This window comes from Cricetulus griseus, chromosome 4 (assembly GCF_003668045.3).
Source record: "Cricetulus griseus strain 17A/GY chromosome 4, alternate assembly CriGri-PICRH-1.0, whole genome shotgun sequence".
Taxonomy (NCBI): Eukaryota; Metazoa; Chordata; class Mammalia; order Rodentia; family Cricetidae; genus Cricetulus; species Cricetulus griseus.
The window spans coordinates 67,441,538-67,457,802 of record NC_048597.1 but is presented as its reverse complement, the minus strand read 5'-3'; the positions used below and the strand labels follow the sequence as shown (position 1 = coordinate 67,457,802).

The following is a 16,265-nucleotide window of genomic DNA, read 5'->3' as shown; positions in this document are numbered from 1 at the left end:
TGAGACTAAGTAATCAGTTTCATTAGTCTTTTGCTTTTGAATTCAGTATCAAGGGGACCGTTTTGATCTCTTTTAAAACTTTAAATCCATCAGATAGCACTCTCAGCTCTTTGTGTGTGGGTGCTCACCTCAGAGTCTCCTGACCTGCATTTCTTTTAGATGGGAAGTAGCAGGGGCTGCTGGGGAAGGGTTACTTGAAGTTGCTTTATTGGGAGAACCGACATTTGAGTTCTGTGAGTCTTACAGTTTTTACCACCCGTGCAAATAACTAGCTGTTTGCCATTGTTACTGAACAATTTGACTTTCCATTTATAAATTTTCCATTATTCCAAAAGCTTTTTTAACATATAATTATACTACCTAATTTCTTTAAAATGTGGTTGATTTAAATAATAGAGTTTTATTTCTTGAAGAGCAGAAGGAGAGAAACAAAAGTGTAATTTAATTTCCCTGGGAGAACTTTAGAATTGAATCTTTTAATACTATCTTTTTTTTTCTGCATAATTGATACGTATCCATAGTAGAAAATGTACAAAACATAGATGTGTGCAAATTGGAAAATATAAAATCATAAATTCTAATATCTAGGACTAATCTTTAGCATTTCTGTATAGCCATCCAGCCCCTTCCCCACATATGTACATAGCTGTAATGCATATTCCTAAGGAGGAACATGATAATTTAGAGCGTGCTTTTCATTCGGGTGGGCACCTCCCCATGTGTTTCTATGTTTGAAAGTGTCATCTTTGCTCATTTGAGATGTCTCACTGTGCAGCTTAGGCTGGCCCAGAACTTGTTTATGTGGCCTGGATTGGCCATAGACTCATCATCTTGCCTCAACCTCCCAACCTCCCAATGTTGAGAGTATAGGCGTGGAAACCATTTTAATGGACTTACAGTGGCCTTTCAAATAGATCCATGAGAATGTAACTAACCTTTTGCTCAAGGAAACCACTTAAGCTGTGTCTAAACATACATGACTTTGTTTCTGTATTTTTTTTTTTTTTTTTGCTTGTGATCATTTTTAGAACAAATTCCTGCAAGAGGAATTGTTTGGGCTGGAATAGGAGCATTAAAGACTTTTCATGTTCTTGTCTAATTGAATTCCAGAAAATTGTACGAGCATGGTGTGTGTGCAGCAGTTGGGGAGGGCCTTATTTTCCTCTAAGGGGGTAATTGGTATTACATCATAATGTCGGGGGAAGGGTTTCACAGTCTTGTGTCTCAGTGCTCTAATTTTAAGTGTATGAAGTGATTGAGAACCATGGCTTATGTGACATGCACAGAGTCGAGTTCAGAATCAAATAACACTGGCTCCTAGATCAGCAGTCGCCACTATTTTAAGTAGTTCTTTTCCCTGAGAGAAGATGAGGCAGAACTGCAAGAACCCAAGAAGAGAAGGCCTAAAGGCCACAGGACAGAGTGTATGCATATGCTGATTTTTCCTTCCTATTTAGCAGTAGTCGGGGTTTTCCTCCTCTCTGCTTTAACTCTCTCCTTTCCTTATCAAGAGCTTGGAGGAGTGCGTGCCTGCTTGTAGTCACGCACAAAGTGCTCCCTACAGACAAGTATGTTAACACACACGGAAGAGCATCACCCTTGATGCTGACTCCTTCACTTCCTTGGACCCACCTGCTGACTTTCTAAAATCCTCAGCAGGTTTCCCAGAGCAGTGATGAAACATTAATCTTTTCTTATGGCTCACAGGAGAGAAAGTCTGCCAGAGTGGACATTCTGTGGAAGAACCATAGTATCTGGTTTTGACTGAGTTTTAATAGTTCAGTTATATTTCTCTTGTTTGTAGGAGACAGATGTTTGGACAATGCTTTCTAACAAATGCATTAAAATTTGCTAAAAGCCCAGAAACAACTGGCAGACACCATGACGCGTCTAGACTAGCAGTCTGGGTTAGATCTAGTCTTTTAAAAATATCTTTGTTTATCACAGAAGAAACCTAGCAAAAGACCAACTTTGAGCGGTGTTAGGTTCTTTGTGAATCAGGTCTGAGTCATTAAAACTGTAACCCTGCGCTTCTGGAAGGCTTGTGCAGTTCCAGCATGCGGCACCCAGCGTGTCTGAGTTCTCACCTCACACCTGGTCTCCTTCCTGAGGCCTCACTCTTTCATTCCCTTTGCCCTCAATGTGTTCTGCTGTCGTGTCTCTTTGAAATAGTTTTGTTTCTGTTTAACTGAAACGTGGTTTACTGACTGTGCTATAATTTGAATGTTGCATGCTTTCTTTTCCCAGAACCAGTATCTGATTATAACCATAAATGCTAGGAACATCACCTAATCCAGTTCAGCGTCTGTCACTCCCATAGATAAACAAAACTCATCACTTAGACCCTCAGAGTTTGCCTGCGTTTTTCTCTGAACTTTTGAACTGATTTCCTTTTTCTCCCTCTCTTTCGATCTTTTCTCCATGGATCCAAAAGGAAAAGGTATAGTACATTTGGTATGCATGAATAGCTCTTTTTCTTTTAAGCTTTTTTTAACATTGAAAGAGAGTATTGTCAATTACACTTAATGCCTTCTTATGAAAGAAAAATAAATAGGTACCTAAAATTGGTTAAAACAGTCATTGTGAAAAATTAAAAATTATGCATATTTTCAATCCTTTATTTTAGCTGAAAATATGGAGTTCTTTTAGGCAGTTTTTAGTATGTTCTGCTTCCTCCAACTTTTAATACAGCCCTGAGCTGCTTCTTGAAGTTTGTGTCTGCCAATGGAGGTGTGCAGTAACATTTTTTTTTGTCATAACCTTTATCGATAATGAGTCACATAGAATTTCAGCCTGGTCAGTTAATCCATGAGTACAGAATTCTGGATTCTAACGAAGCCATTGTCTTGTTGATACCCAGTTTGATACTTTTGTAGAGTAACTCTCCTCCTCCAGGCTTTTCTGAAGCATACGCCTGGCAACCACAGCTGCTTGTTTGTGCTTGTCTGTCAGTGAAAGTTCACTAACATCACAGTGGCATGGGTACCTGGGAATGAACACTGACTGTTGTGTAGAAGTCAGCCAGGGATTCAGGTTGTCCTGGTTAGGAAGCTTCACCGAGGAGTAAGGTTTGGCTATAGGCTGCTCAGGTAAAAGTTCATCTACCATTTTGTATCAAATGTGACAAATGTTTTATAATGAGGCCTCCTATTTAATTTTCCCTTGGCCCTAGAGCTTATTATGGTGTGAGTAAATACAGGATAAGAAAATAGCACTTAGCCTGGGCGTGGTGGCAGCTGGATCTCTGTGAGTTCCAGGCCAGCCTGGTCTACAGAGTGAGTTCCAGGACAGCCAGGGCCACATAGAGAAACCCTGCCTCAAGAAACCAACACCGTCTCCCCACCCAGAAACAAAACAAAATAAACAAGCAATCAAACAATCAAACAAAAAACAGTGCTTGAGAGTGGTGGCTAACTGGCAGGTTAAGGTTAGACTTAACCTGCTTACAAGTAAATTATGTCCATTGTGGAATTCTTGAAGTATGTTCACCTTTACATTTTAAGCTATTATTTGTGACTTTTTGTTTCTATTTTTCACATTACTGTTAAGCCCAGGTCTGCCCTAAGCAAAGTGTGCTTTGAGCATTCCTTATCCAAACGCTTGGTGTCTGCAGCGCTTCAGATTTTGAGTCTTTTGCATTTTTGAATGTTTGCATAGACTTTGCTGGTTGAATATCTCTAATCTAAAAATCTAAAGTGTTACAATGTCAGTTTGATGAAGCTCAGGAAGGACTGGATTTCTGTAGTACTTTAGATTCTGGTTGTTTGGATTAGGGGTGCACATCCAGTACTAATAAAAATATAAGTGTAATTCACTGCAAGGGCAAATAGCTTGTTTTTGTTTGTTTTTCCTTGATTTAGGACAAAGTAACACTTTGTATTTCTGGTTGCCCTGGGACTCACTGAGTAGACTAAGTTGGCCTTGCGTTTGTGGCAGTCCTTCTGCCTGTGCTTCCAGTATTGGGTGTTGAGATTATAGGCCACCTCACTATGGTGATATATTATTTATGATTTATTAAAGCTTGCCTGAGAATTCAGAAAGCAAAGTCAGCCACAAGCCATAAAAGCCAAGCACACACCTTTAATCCCAGCAGCCAGAAGCTAGGAGGTAGAGTGGCACACACCTTTAATCCTAGGTCTCAGGATTAAGAGGTAGACAGATCTGTTTGAGTCCAAGGCCACCCAGATCTACACAAGATTGAATCAGTCTAAAAGAGAATTATAGCTCACACCTTTAATCCCAGGACTCATGAGAGGTATATAAGACAGGAGCAAGGTCTCAGTATGAGACATTGATTCTCCAGGCACACACACTAAGGATAGACGGGGCTCATTCTCCAGCCATGTTGAGAATGGAAACACCCCAGCCCTGTTAGAGGTGAGAACTCTCTGGTAGCTTGGCTGCTTAGCTACCCTGATCTTCAGATTGAACCCCAATATCTGTCACTGGGTCTTTTAATTATTCATGCTACACCTCACCCAGCTTCTGTGTTTTCATGGTCATTCTGGACCTAGAGTCCTCATAACTAATTTTTAAACCCTGTCATTGCTGCCAGTACTAATTTCTTACATTTGTGTCACTTGATAACCCTCAGATTGTCCATAGACATCTTATTGTTCAAATTTTAAGCTCTGTGAAGCCTGCAGGAAGAGTGATGGTTTCACTTTATATTTTTGGCTGGGTCACCTCCTTCATAATGTCAACACTTTTAAAATACTAAGTCGACAATGTTAACCAGACATAATTTTTTGCTGCTTTGTATGTGAAAGTAGGTGAATTTACTATAAATTCTAGTACATTTGTTTTCAATGCTAGACAGAGGAGGCTCCAGAATGCAGGGGAGAGTAGAGCTATTTAATTTCTTTTGAAATTAATGACTTTAGGAGCCTGGACAGAACTCTCACCCTCCCTCTTCTTTCTTCTGTGTACGTGCCTTTTCCCTTCCCCGGAACTGCAAGCTGTCACTGTTTAAAAGAGGCTGTACATTATTTCAGCCTGCCATTCCCCCACTTGTGTAGATTCATAAGGCTACAGAACGTTTAGCTCTTGCAGTAGGAGAAACCCACTGCTTTGCATGGAGTAGCTACTTCTGCTGAATTTAGAAGGTTACCCATAGCAGGCTTAGCATACCGTAAAAATAGAATGGATAAATGCAGAACAAAAATTGAAGGATAGCTTCGTGGTGTCAAAGTAGATTATATTTCATATGTAGTCCGTCTCTTGCCACCATCTTTGCTACCATCTTAAAAATATCATGTATAACTATAATCTAAAGTTAGTTTTCGGTGGAAACCCAGTCATACTCAAGGATATTGAATTGGTACTTTGTATATATCATTTTAGTAATCTATTCTTTCAGTGAAGCAGTGAGGGGATGGGCTGTTCTCTACATTGCACAGAAGAAGATGGGGAGGCTAAGTGAAAGTAAGACACAGCCCTAAAATTGCCCATGTGTATAGTGCCTGTAACTCTGTAGTAGAAGAGAAATTAAAATCAAAGCCTCAGGGGCGTGCTACCTTATCATGGACATTTTAGAAATAAGCTAAAAGCATTGAAAAAAAAAAACCGAGGGAAAAATTGAGAATCTTTTCATTGACATGGATTGTAGGATATAAAGTTAGCATATGTTGCAGGAGTGACCAAGGTTGGTAATTTAATTTCTTTCCTATCTTAACTAGTTTTTATTATGTGGGAGCTATAGGCAGGGAAGCATAGGCATTTCTGGCTTTTCTTTGGACAGGGTCACATGTAGCCCAGACTGGCCCTGAACTTATTATGTAACTGAGAATGGCTTTAAAACTCCTGACTCTCCTTCCCTCTGCTTCCAAGTATTGGGGTCATAGGTATGCACCATCATACCTGGCCATGCATAGGTTTTTAGGTATATCTTTCTCTTCTTCTTTCTTCCATTGCTACTCTTGTAGTTTCTTTTTACTTAAACCATATACTGTCTGTTTGATCAGATTTGTCTGTTTTTCTGCTTTCTCTGCTATATAAGAGTACTTAAGCTGGGCAGTGGTGGTGATGCACACCTTTAATCCCAGCACTTGGGAGACACAGGCAGGCAGATCTCTTTGAGTTCCAGGACAGCCTGGTCTACAGAGTGAGTTCCAGGACAGCCAGGGCTACACAGAGAAACCCTGTCTCAAAAAACAAAAAGCCACAACAAAAACCCCCAAACTTAACTTGAAGTTTGTGAGATCCAGAGCACTTGCAAGTGTGTTGGTGCATCAGATCCTGTATGGTGTGGATTCCAAAGCAGGGCTGCAGAAGGCCCCAGCAGCAGCTGTGTGGCCACCACTCTGTGCCTGCAAGGTCGGCAGCCCAGACCTGGGACTTGTGAGTTGGTGTGAAATTTCAGTATCAGTTCTTTCTCTCTTACTATTAGCCCACCTCTTCCCTGTACACGTGACTCAGATTAGTAGCACAGTCATGGTTGGTTTGTGATTCAGATGTGTGCATAGTCTACTAAATGTATAATAAGGTAGGTCATGGAAAACCTAGTTGTAGGCAGTTTCAGTAGAGCAAAACAGACATAATGTCATAATTGGAGGCAAGAAATTCTAGAATAAAAGGTTTTATTAATAAGGGTTAAATTAAAGCTAAACATTGGGGGAGGCTAGTGTGTGTGTGTGTGTGTGTGTGTGTGTGTGTGTGAAAATTGGATTTATGTAATTCTGGATGTGAAATAAAGGTAGGACTTTTAAAACACATGCGACCTTGTATATTTATGGGTTTATTCTTTTTGAATATTTATCTTGGGAGTTTGAAATCTAAAATAACTTAAAAGCTGTTGAATATTTTCTGTGTGCCAGGTGCAGTACAGCCATTAATTGTCTCCGGGCCCCTTGTGTGCCATCACAGCCAGCTAATGAACACAGACTGACTCATCTGGTGTTCATTTTGGATGGGAATGAGTTCTTACCTAAGGGCATCCTCCAAGCTCTTTGGTAACAGGTAGCTCTTACAGGAACTCAGTCTGTACTGATGAAAGCCACTGGGACAACCATCAGGTGCCGTGTCCCCAGAATAGCTAATTCACCCACGGCCTTGGCCCTCAGAGAGGTCATGCCTAACAGAGGAGGAGGCACAGCAGCTCGGGGCAGCCCTGTGCATTTGCGTCTTAGTCTTTGAAGCAATTAACTTTTATAAGCACACTTCCTTACATTTAAAATTTCTTAGGGATCTATTTGAGGTGTGAGTGTGCATGCAGTGCCTGTGGAGCATAGAAGAGGCCAGCGAGTGAGCCATCCCGACAGCTCCTATTACGTTTTTTTCACCTCATTGTTTTCAATACAAAATGAACTTTGCCCAGGAGAGGACTTAGCATAGTTGCACTTAATTGTTAGGTAATAACATCTAATAAATATTTGAGTACTTCTCCCGAAAACTTAAGAACAATTTTTCTAAGGTAATTTAGCTGTTTACTCCAAAGTTTTGCTTTCACTATACAGTTCATTTGCTTGGTCAACCTTTTCTATATGGATAGCACAAGTATAAATTTAAACAAATTCTTTTCTTTTTAAGTCTGTTTTCATAACAAAAGTATTTTCTGCACATGGGTGTTTTTGCCTGCAGTGTATATGTGTACTCCATGTGTGCAGTGCTGAGGAGGTCAGAAGAGGGCATCAGATCCCCCCTGGGACTGGAGTTACAGACTCTTGTGATCTTCCATGTGGGTGCTGGGAACTGAACCTGGGCCCTCTGGAAGAGCAACTGGTGCTTTAACTGAGCCAAACTTTAAATGAGTACATCTTGAATTGTGAAGTTTTCAGAGACAGTATCCTTCAGGGCTGGGAATGGCTCAGTGGGTCACAACATACCCACTGTGTGAGTAAGAGGACGTGAGTGCAAGTCCCTAGCTCCCACATAGAAGCCGGCATGGCCGAGTCTGCCTCTAACCCAGTGTTGGAAGGTGGGGACAGGTGGATCCCAGGAGCTTTCTGGACAGCCAGCCTAACTGAACGGCAAACTTCAGGTTCAGTGAGAGGCCCCATATAAGAAATAGGGGGAAGAGCAATATTGACGGATGCCTAACATCCTCCTGTGGCCTCTACATATGAATTGTAGGCACCTGCACCTGCAGTTGTAGACACAGACATATACGTCACACACGTGTGCATATGCACATGCACACAATCATAACCCCCCACATACAACACGCACAAAGAAGGTGGCATTCCCTGTACCCTGAAATCTTAGAAATAGCAAAAAAAAAAAAATTATAGGATGAAGCAGCTTGGAGATAGTGGTTTGTTTAAGAGAATATATTTTCTTATGGATTTCTGACTTGTCACCACCAAGCTTTGAAGTATGTTTTCCTGTAGGTCTTACTGTTTTATCTCAGGGTCTAATTCGCTTGCCTTCTCTAGATCAGAATCAAGCCCTGCGGCTCTGCCTTGGCAGCACGAGTGTTGGAAGCCAGTATGGAGCCATCTCTGCTCTCAGCATCAACAATGACTGCTCAAGACTTCTCTGTGGCTTTGCTAAAGGACAGGTAAGGTGACAGTTTAGCCTCAAGGTGAGGTTGAAGTAAAATCTGAATATTTTTAGGTAATTATTTTGAAGAGCAGAATACATGTTATGTGTTATGAAGTGATGTTATCTAGAGGTGACATGCCCGTTAGTGCCACCCTGGGATCTGCTAGTCTGACCTTTGTCTTACTTAGACAAAATGTGTGTGTGTGTGTGTGTGTGTGTGTGTGTGTGTGTGTGTGTGTGTGTGTGTGTGTGTGTGTGTGTGTCTGTGTCTGTGTCTGTGTCTGTGTGTCTGTGTGACTGTGTGCGCGCGCACACGCATGTGCGAGCATCTATTGGGTGTGCACATGTGTAGAGTCTGAAGGATGATCTCACTCATGCTAGAATAGTGAGCTCCAAGGATCTGCTTGTCTCCACTTCCCAGGACTAGAATCACAAGTCCATATGACACAGCTCCGAGCCCCTTCTTTTCTTAAATACTTACGTTTCTATCTATCTATCTATCTATCTATCTATCTATCTATCTATCTATCTATCTATCTATCTATCCATCCATCCATCCATCCATCCATCCATCCATCTATCCATCCATCCATCCATCTTTTGGTTTTCTTGTTTTGAGACAGGGTTTCTCTATGTAGCTTTGTAGACCAGGCTGGCCTCGAACTCACAAAGATCTTCCTGCCTCTGCCTCCTGAGTGCTGGGATTAAAGGTGTTCTGTTTATTTATTTTATTTTATTTATTTTATTTTATTTATTTATTTTATTTATTTTATTTTATTTTAAACTATGTGTGTGTTTCTGTGTGGCTATGTGTACACAAGCACAGGCACCCACTGACAATAGAGGCCTTGACTCTCCTTGGAGGTGGAATTATAGACCATTGTGAGCTTCCTGTGTAGGTGCTGGGAAATGAACTCAGATGCTCTGCAGGAGAAGCAGCGCTCTTCACAAGCCTGCTCTCTTGCTCCAATACTTGGCATTTTTATAGTTCTAGGATTGCACTCAGGTTCTCATGCTTACAGAGCAAGTGTTTTACCAACTGAGCCATCCCCACCCCCTGGGGCCACTTTTAAATATAGTGTTCCCATCACTGTGTTCCTGGACAATAGTTCTGACTTTTGCTTCTTTGTGGTGATAGGTCATGGTTTTTCTCATTCCCCGATCTGTACATCACAGCTGGTTTGCTATGATACTTCTTGTGTTTGGTTTTAGTCAGTGCTCAACAGATTGGCTTATCAGTAATGACAGAAATCTAAGTGTTAAATGGGCCAGCAGAGGGAGGGCAGGTGAGAAAAGACCCAGGGCTCTAATGGAGTCTCAGCCTGTAGCTGTGTTAACTTGATGGCTTTCTTCTTGCAATGTTTATAGACAAGGAATAGGTTATTCAGCCAAAAGGCAGGATATTGGAGTCCAGAAAAGCAAGCCATTTGTTTTAAAGCCTTTGCCTGTCTTACAGATCACCATGTGGGATTTGGCCAGCGGGAAACTTCTCAGGTCGATATCAGATGCTCATCCTCCAGGGACAGCCATCTTGCACATCAAGGTGACAGCTTCTCTTCCTTGTTAACCGTCTTTGTCACCATGCCTCTGTAGCCACATGAAACATTGTGATAACCAGACACCCCCTAAGTTTATTGAACATGAAGCTGAATATATTTGATGAACCCAACAAGATACTTTCTCAAGTTAAAAGCCAGAGATGGGCTAGAATGAAGATACTCAGCTTCAGGTTATGCTGAAGTCTAGCAGTAAAAAGGCCCACTTGAACTGATCCAGTAGTAGGGGTTTGGGAGCCAAGAAGTGATACCCTGCTAAAATCTCCTATGGAGATTTTAAACAGTCTCTTTACCTTGTTCAGTTGGCCAGGATTTTATTGCCAAGGGGTGTATGGCTGCACACTGTTGGGAGGTGCCTGAGGCTTCAGGCAGCAGCTAAGGAAGAGCCAGGGCCTGGAGTATATTTAGAAGTGAATCACTTGGTTTATTTTCTTTCAGGGCCTCTAAAGGAAAAGCATTAAGTTTGCCGTGTTTTTTTTTTTTTTTTTTTTTTTTTTTTTTTTTTTTTTTTTTTACTCAGACCTGAAAAACATAAAACTGACTTAGGTAACAGGCTTCATTTATAGCTCATGTGAAGCCTGCCTTTTCATGCTGGCAAGCCCACGTTCAGAAGCATAAAAGGTAGAGAACTCCATCAAGGGGATTCTAAAACCAGCTCCTCTAGATTTAATCATGTGCATAGTTGGTTGCTTAGCTATGCGACTTCCTTATCCACACGCATACTTTTTAAAGCTCGAACATCTGGAGTTTATATATCTGCATCTAGGTTAGTCACAGAAAGTCTTCTGTGACAAAACAGCATTGAAGCATTTAGCAACGATGAAAACAGCCAAGATGAGTTAGTCCTTCCGCTCTCAGTGCACAGAGCTAATTTATCTCAGCCTCTTTTTCTACAGCACCTGCCAGCTTCTAATGTTATCGTTGTCTGTGCATGTTTTCTCTCTTAGTAGAGTAAGATCTTTGAAATCAGATTCTATTTGTCATTTATTTTTGTGTTTTGCCCATAGTAACTGCTCAATAAATGTTTGCTTGAAGTAATAACTAGTCTCTTTGTAGCAGGAAAAAAAAAAGAAATTACTGGTGAGACGCTAAGAAACAGAAGAATTAAAGGCAGAGAAAAGAAGAGAAGGACACAGCTAAGATTAAGGTGCAGCTCCCGGAGCTGTGTTTTTTGGGAATGGTTTGAAGGTGGTGTTTGCAGACACTGGCACGAGAAGAGGGTACATGCCTCAGTGTTAATTGGAGTCTACTTGCCTTTGAGTAATTAACTTATCATTCTCCAGACAGTCTGATACTGTCAGCAGCAATCCACGCTTGCATCCTGTCTTCTAGTATATATGCGAGTCTACGAATATTCTGGTCTGTGAAGGCATGGATAATGATTTACGGGACTAGCCTTAAATATAGGTTAAATATAATTTGTTTTGGGGAGAAGTCATTTATATAAGAAGCAGATGGCTGTTGCAGGTTCCTGCTCTAAGGATCTGCACAGGTTGCTCCCTGTGACCCAACCGGATGTAAAAAAGAGTCATCTGCCTGGACCCCAGACCTAAAACCCACTCTCCTTCATGCCTGCACCTGTGACCACACCCAAATGGATGTGGTCAGTGCTACAGGTGCAGGCGGGGTGGATATCTCACTACAATTTCCCTTTTAGTCTAAAGAAAAAGATTTAGGCTAGGTTCAAAATTATATACAAAGATAGCGAATATCAAGTATGCTCTAGGAGAAGGAAAAGTAAGAACAAACACACTTAAGACCTATTGCCAGTGAAGCAACAAGAGCAAATGGCAAGAACTACATATCCAGTCCTAGGGTAAAGGCATAACAGAAATTACTATAGAGTTGTCCTAAGCTGGAAAGTTTAAGTCTTGTACCTAATATTTCTGTCTAGGAAGAGAGGACAATAATTGTGACAACCTCATCAAATACCTGAGAAGGAGGATAACAATGCTAGGGTAGGCAGGAAGTGCAGGTGAGCAACTTCCAAAGGTGCAGAGAAGACAGAAACAGCAGGCTACCAGGACAGTCACCCAGAGTCTCACAGCAGTGTAGGGGCAACCAGCTTTGGCTAAGGCCTGGAGTATCTGACTGACCAACACAGAAGCAGGGAGGTGGAAAGGCTGTCTTACCCTGACTTTGCAAGGTTCAGCAGTCTTCTATGTTTGTCTCCTGTAAGCACAGTAGGACAGCATGTCCAAAGTCAGCGGTTGAGGTTGGGGGTAGTTCTTTGCCCAAGAGACCATTACCCAAGGAGAGAAAGGACTCCAGAAGGAGTGTCATCATTGCCCAACATTTTTTTGGGAAAGCTTGGTGCTATCAGGAGCAATTGTGTCTCTTGTCAACAGAGTACTAATATTAAAACATTTAAATGCCATATTCTGCAGGTCTATGAAGTGTTTGAAGATCAAATATCTATGTCTGACTAATCTCATAGGTATTAGAAACATGGGTGATAATAATGTGTAATTCTCAGAAACATAGTTGTACAATGGCTGAAGCTTCCCAAAATAACAAAAACAATCTTAAAGCCTATGAGTAGCAAGAACAATGACCTCAAATTTGTAACTATATACATATATATGTAATTCTCAATAACAGAGATAAAACTGAAATGTCTTGGCTAGAGGTAAAACTGTGAGGTGCAAAATGATAAGATATCCTAAGTTGTATCAATATACAAAGTATATATATATATCAAGATAGTTTTATATTTATGTGCAAAATATCATAAACAGAAAGAAGACCCTAAATAGTCAACAGACAAGAATCTAGCAATTTAAGTTATCAAGAATCTAACAACTTAAGTTATCTATAGCTAACAGTTGCTAAAGTTAGTTCCCTAGAAAATATGTTAATCTACCTATATCCCATCCTAACCATGCTTTCCCATCCCATACCCAATCCTAAACAATTTAAAACTAAGCCTAAGCAGGCAAATTATCCCATTTTTAGCAGCCAGAGAAAAGAAAGATAAAACCCAAAATACTCTTAGTGCCAAAAGTAGGGTAAGGGTTAGTACTTCTTGCTGAAATGGGATGACAATGACTTCATGGGATCCTGTAGGGAAAAAAAAAATTAAAGCAACGATAAGTTTCAAGAGTACTAGCAGTAGCATTTGTAGCTATTCTCTGTGTGGCAAGAGATGCTTGACTGAAGTTCTTACCTGAAGCTCTGGCCAGGGTGTAATAAGAAGGTGCACCATTTCTGCTAGCTAGTCTGGAGTTGTCTAGAGCATTATGGTCCCAAATCAGTGTTTGTTAGTTCAGAGGCATCAAGGTAAATCAAGTGGAATTGATGAAGTAGAGCCCATCTTCTTTCCAGAGAGTTCAAAGATTGCTATTAGGAAACTTTTTGTTCGCTGTGGAGGACTTAAACATTAATATCAGCACAGAAAGTTTAATTTTAATAGGTGAGCATGCAGGGAAAGGTAACGATAAAGACAAAATTAAGTATGAGGAAAATTAGGATTTTAGAGAAGACAGAGTTAAGACAATAGATTTTGTTTTCTTCTGTCTTACACCAATGGCCTTTTGATATGAGACAGAAACTCTGAATTTTATTTAAACAACATGTTTGACTTTGGAGAAGGAGGGCCAAGCCCAACTCCAAAGCCAGGTTTGATTTTTATGTGAATTGGAACTACAATTGTGTTGGGAAGAAGAAAAGAGTTTAGTATAAATATTTTACCATGCATCAGATCGTTTTTTGTGTGATGATTTTTTGGATAGCTATCCTTTCTTCTTTAGGCGTCTTTTTGCTTTTTGGAGATTTTTTTTTTCTTCTGTCTTCCTGTAAAGACAAGAACAAACCAGTCCCCCTACCTTTGTGAGGTCTGCATACACTAAAAGGAAAAGTGAAGAAGAGACATAAGTTCTCTTCCTTCTTCTGCACCTGAGTGGACATCGCATGTGCTCCTCTCCTTGACAGCTGCTCATCTAGGCTTTGAGAGAAAGGATGGAGATGTTTTTGTTGTGTGTGTGTGTGGGGACGTGTTTGAGGGAGTGTTGTACAGTCGCCTCTTGTATCTCAGCCGTCTCTGAGTAAAAGTGGCTCATTTAGAGTGATTCACTAACCTTCAGGCTGTGTAAGGCAAATCCCTGTAAATGTTAAAAATTCTACCATTTCCATTCTCATCCAGTAGCATTTACCGTAACACACCTGAACTTCAGGACTGCATTGTTGTGAAAACTTTGCCCTTGAGTTTTCCAAGTTAGGCTACAGCCACTCAAATATACTCTTAAAAATGGCCTGTGGTGGCCCACACTTTTAATCCCAGCACTCAGGAGACAGAAGCAGGTGGATCTCTGTGAGCTTGAGGCCAGCCTGGTGTGCACAGAATTCCAAGATAGCCAGGGCCTCAAAAAAACCATGAGAGAGAGAGAGAGAGAGAGAGAGAGAGAGAGAGAGAGAGAGAGAGAGACAGAGACAGAGACAGAGACAAGAGAGAAAGGAAAAGAAAAGAAAAAGGAAGGCAAGGGACCTACCTATTTAGGAAGAGTCACTTACTTACTCAAACAAGTTTATTTCCCAAAGAGCCCAAGAATCTTGCTATGTTTGTCTTTACTAAAAAGTCATCAACGTGTATCTGAATGGTCCTGCCTACCTAATACCAAGTTGTAAAACCTTAATGTAATAACCAAGCCAGGAAATTAGTTTTGTTGTTTTTTTTTAATCAACTGAAGTTAGTTTTTTTCTTTTATCCTGATGAAAGCTTGTTTTACTTTTTTTTTTTTAGTAAAAAAAACCTTATTTAATGTGTGTGTATGTTGTGGGGAGGGCATATGTTATCCTGAGCTTGTGGAACTCAGAGGACAGCTTGTGGGAGTCAGTCTCCTACTTCACCATGTGAGTCCCAGGGGTGGAATGCATGTTGTTGGGCTTGGTGCTGGATACCTTTGCCATGTCACCACCCTGTTTTGATTTTTGAAAGCCTCAGTTGTTTAAAGATACTGAGCTAATATTATTGGAAATAAGGATAATTTTGAACACTTAAAGAGATGAACCAAATCTGGGTTATTTCATGTGCTAAGTGTGTATTTTGTTTTCAAAATTTATAATTTTGTCCCCACAATCTATTTAATACTTGTCTGACTTTTTAAAGTTTATAAGACAGTAAACTCCTTTTCTGTTTAGTTTACAGACGACCCAACTCTTGCGATCTGCAACGACAGCGGAGGCTCTGTTTTTGAGCTAACATTTAAGTAAGGGACTAATGGACGCTTGTTGAAAAGTGGGATGATTAGCTGTTTAATAGTTTGAAACTGAACATGGAGAGGGAGGCCTGGAAAGTCCAGGTGTTTGCAGATAGGTTCTGGCTGTGTTAATGTTACCTGGGGAGTTTACATGTCACGTGGGAGTCTAGGCCTGGCCTCTGTGATTTTTATCTCAGGTCTGAATTGGGATTCAAGACTTGGACTCCCCGGGAGACTCTTCCATGCTCCCAGGTTAGAAACTAGTCTACACTAATTTTAGTTTGGGCTCCAAGCCCACTGGGTTATACCTGTAATGGCCAGGTACAAAAAGGGTTTTCTTGCCCTAGAATTGTCCTGTTTTACTTGTTAAATAGGAGTAAAAATTGTCTAACTACCTGGAAGAATATTTGTGAAGCTGAGGTTTAAAAATATAGACTACAAAACATAATGTGCATTTTGCTTCCATAATTCTCAAGGTTAATGTCTATATTTGTTTCTTGCGTTTTTCGTAGCATCTTAGATATACTAGGTGCAAAGTAATCGCTGAAATACTATGAGTCATTTATCCAGCTAGTGTCTATTGAGCATCTCCTGTGTGCAGACATTTGTCCAGACACTAGAGTTAGAGTTATGAACCAGTCAGAGTCCATCTCTTTATAGAGTAGTTGGGGTGAGCATGGGGAGACAGGTACAAGCCGAAATACCATAATTTGGGTAGATTTGAAAGGTGCGATGAGAGACCATTGTGCTGGCTTCCACTTGCATGAGCTCAGGAAGTCTTTGGTAGAGGGTGACATTTAAAAAGAAAGCTGAGTGATCAGAGACTCAGCGAATGAAAAATCCAGTGGAAGTAGACAGACACCCCCACACAAGGCACTCACGGGGATCCACAGGAGCCAGTATGGCTGGAGGATGGCTGCCAGAGGCGACAGTTGTAGGAGAGGAATGAAGGCAAAAGACAGACCTTACAGAATTGAGACATGGGTGAAGACTTTGGATTTTATCCTCATTCAGAGGTGAGTCAGGGCAGCGT

General features: G+C 40.8%; 1 protein-coding gene across 3 annotated transcripts in view; it reads left to right on the top strand.

Annotated features, from left to right (window-relative positions):
* Positions 1–16,265, top strand: part of Vps8 (VPS8 subunit of CORVET complex) — a 208,312-nt gene that overhangs the window by 33,580 nt on the left and 158,467 nt on the right. For all 3 annotated transcript variants that reach the window (XM_027413022.2, XM_035444695.1, XM_027413021.2), the window contains 3 exons: positions 8,373–8,497; positions 9,938–10,024; positions 15,174–15,241. In XM_027413022.2, coding sequence (XP_027268823.1) covers positions 8,373–8,497; positions 9,938–10,024; positions 15,174–15,241 — 280 coding nt within the window. The remainder of the gene's footprint in view (positions 1–8,372; positions 8,498–9,937; positions 10,025–15,173; positions 15,242–16,265) is intronic.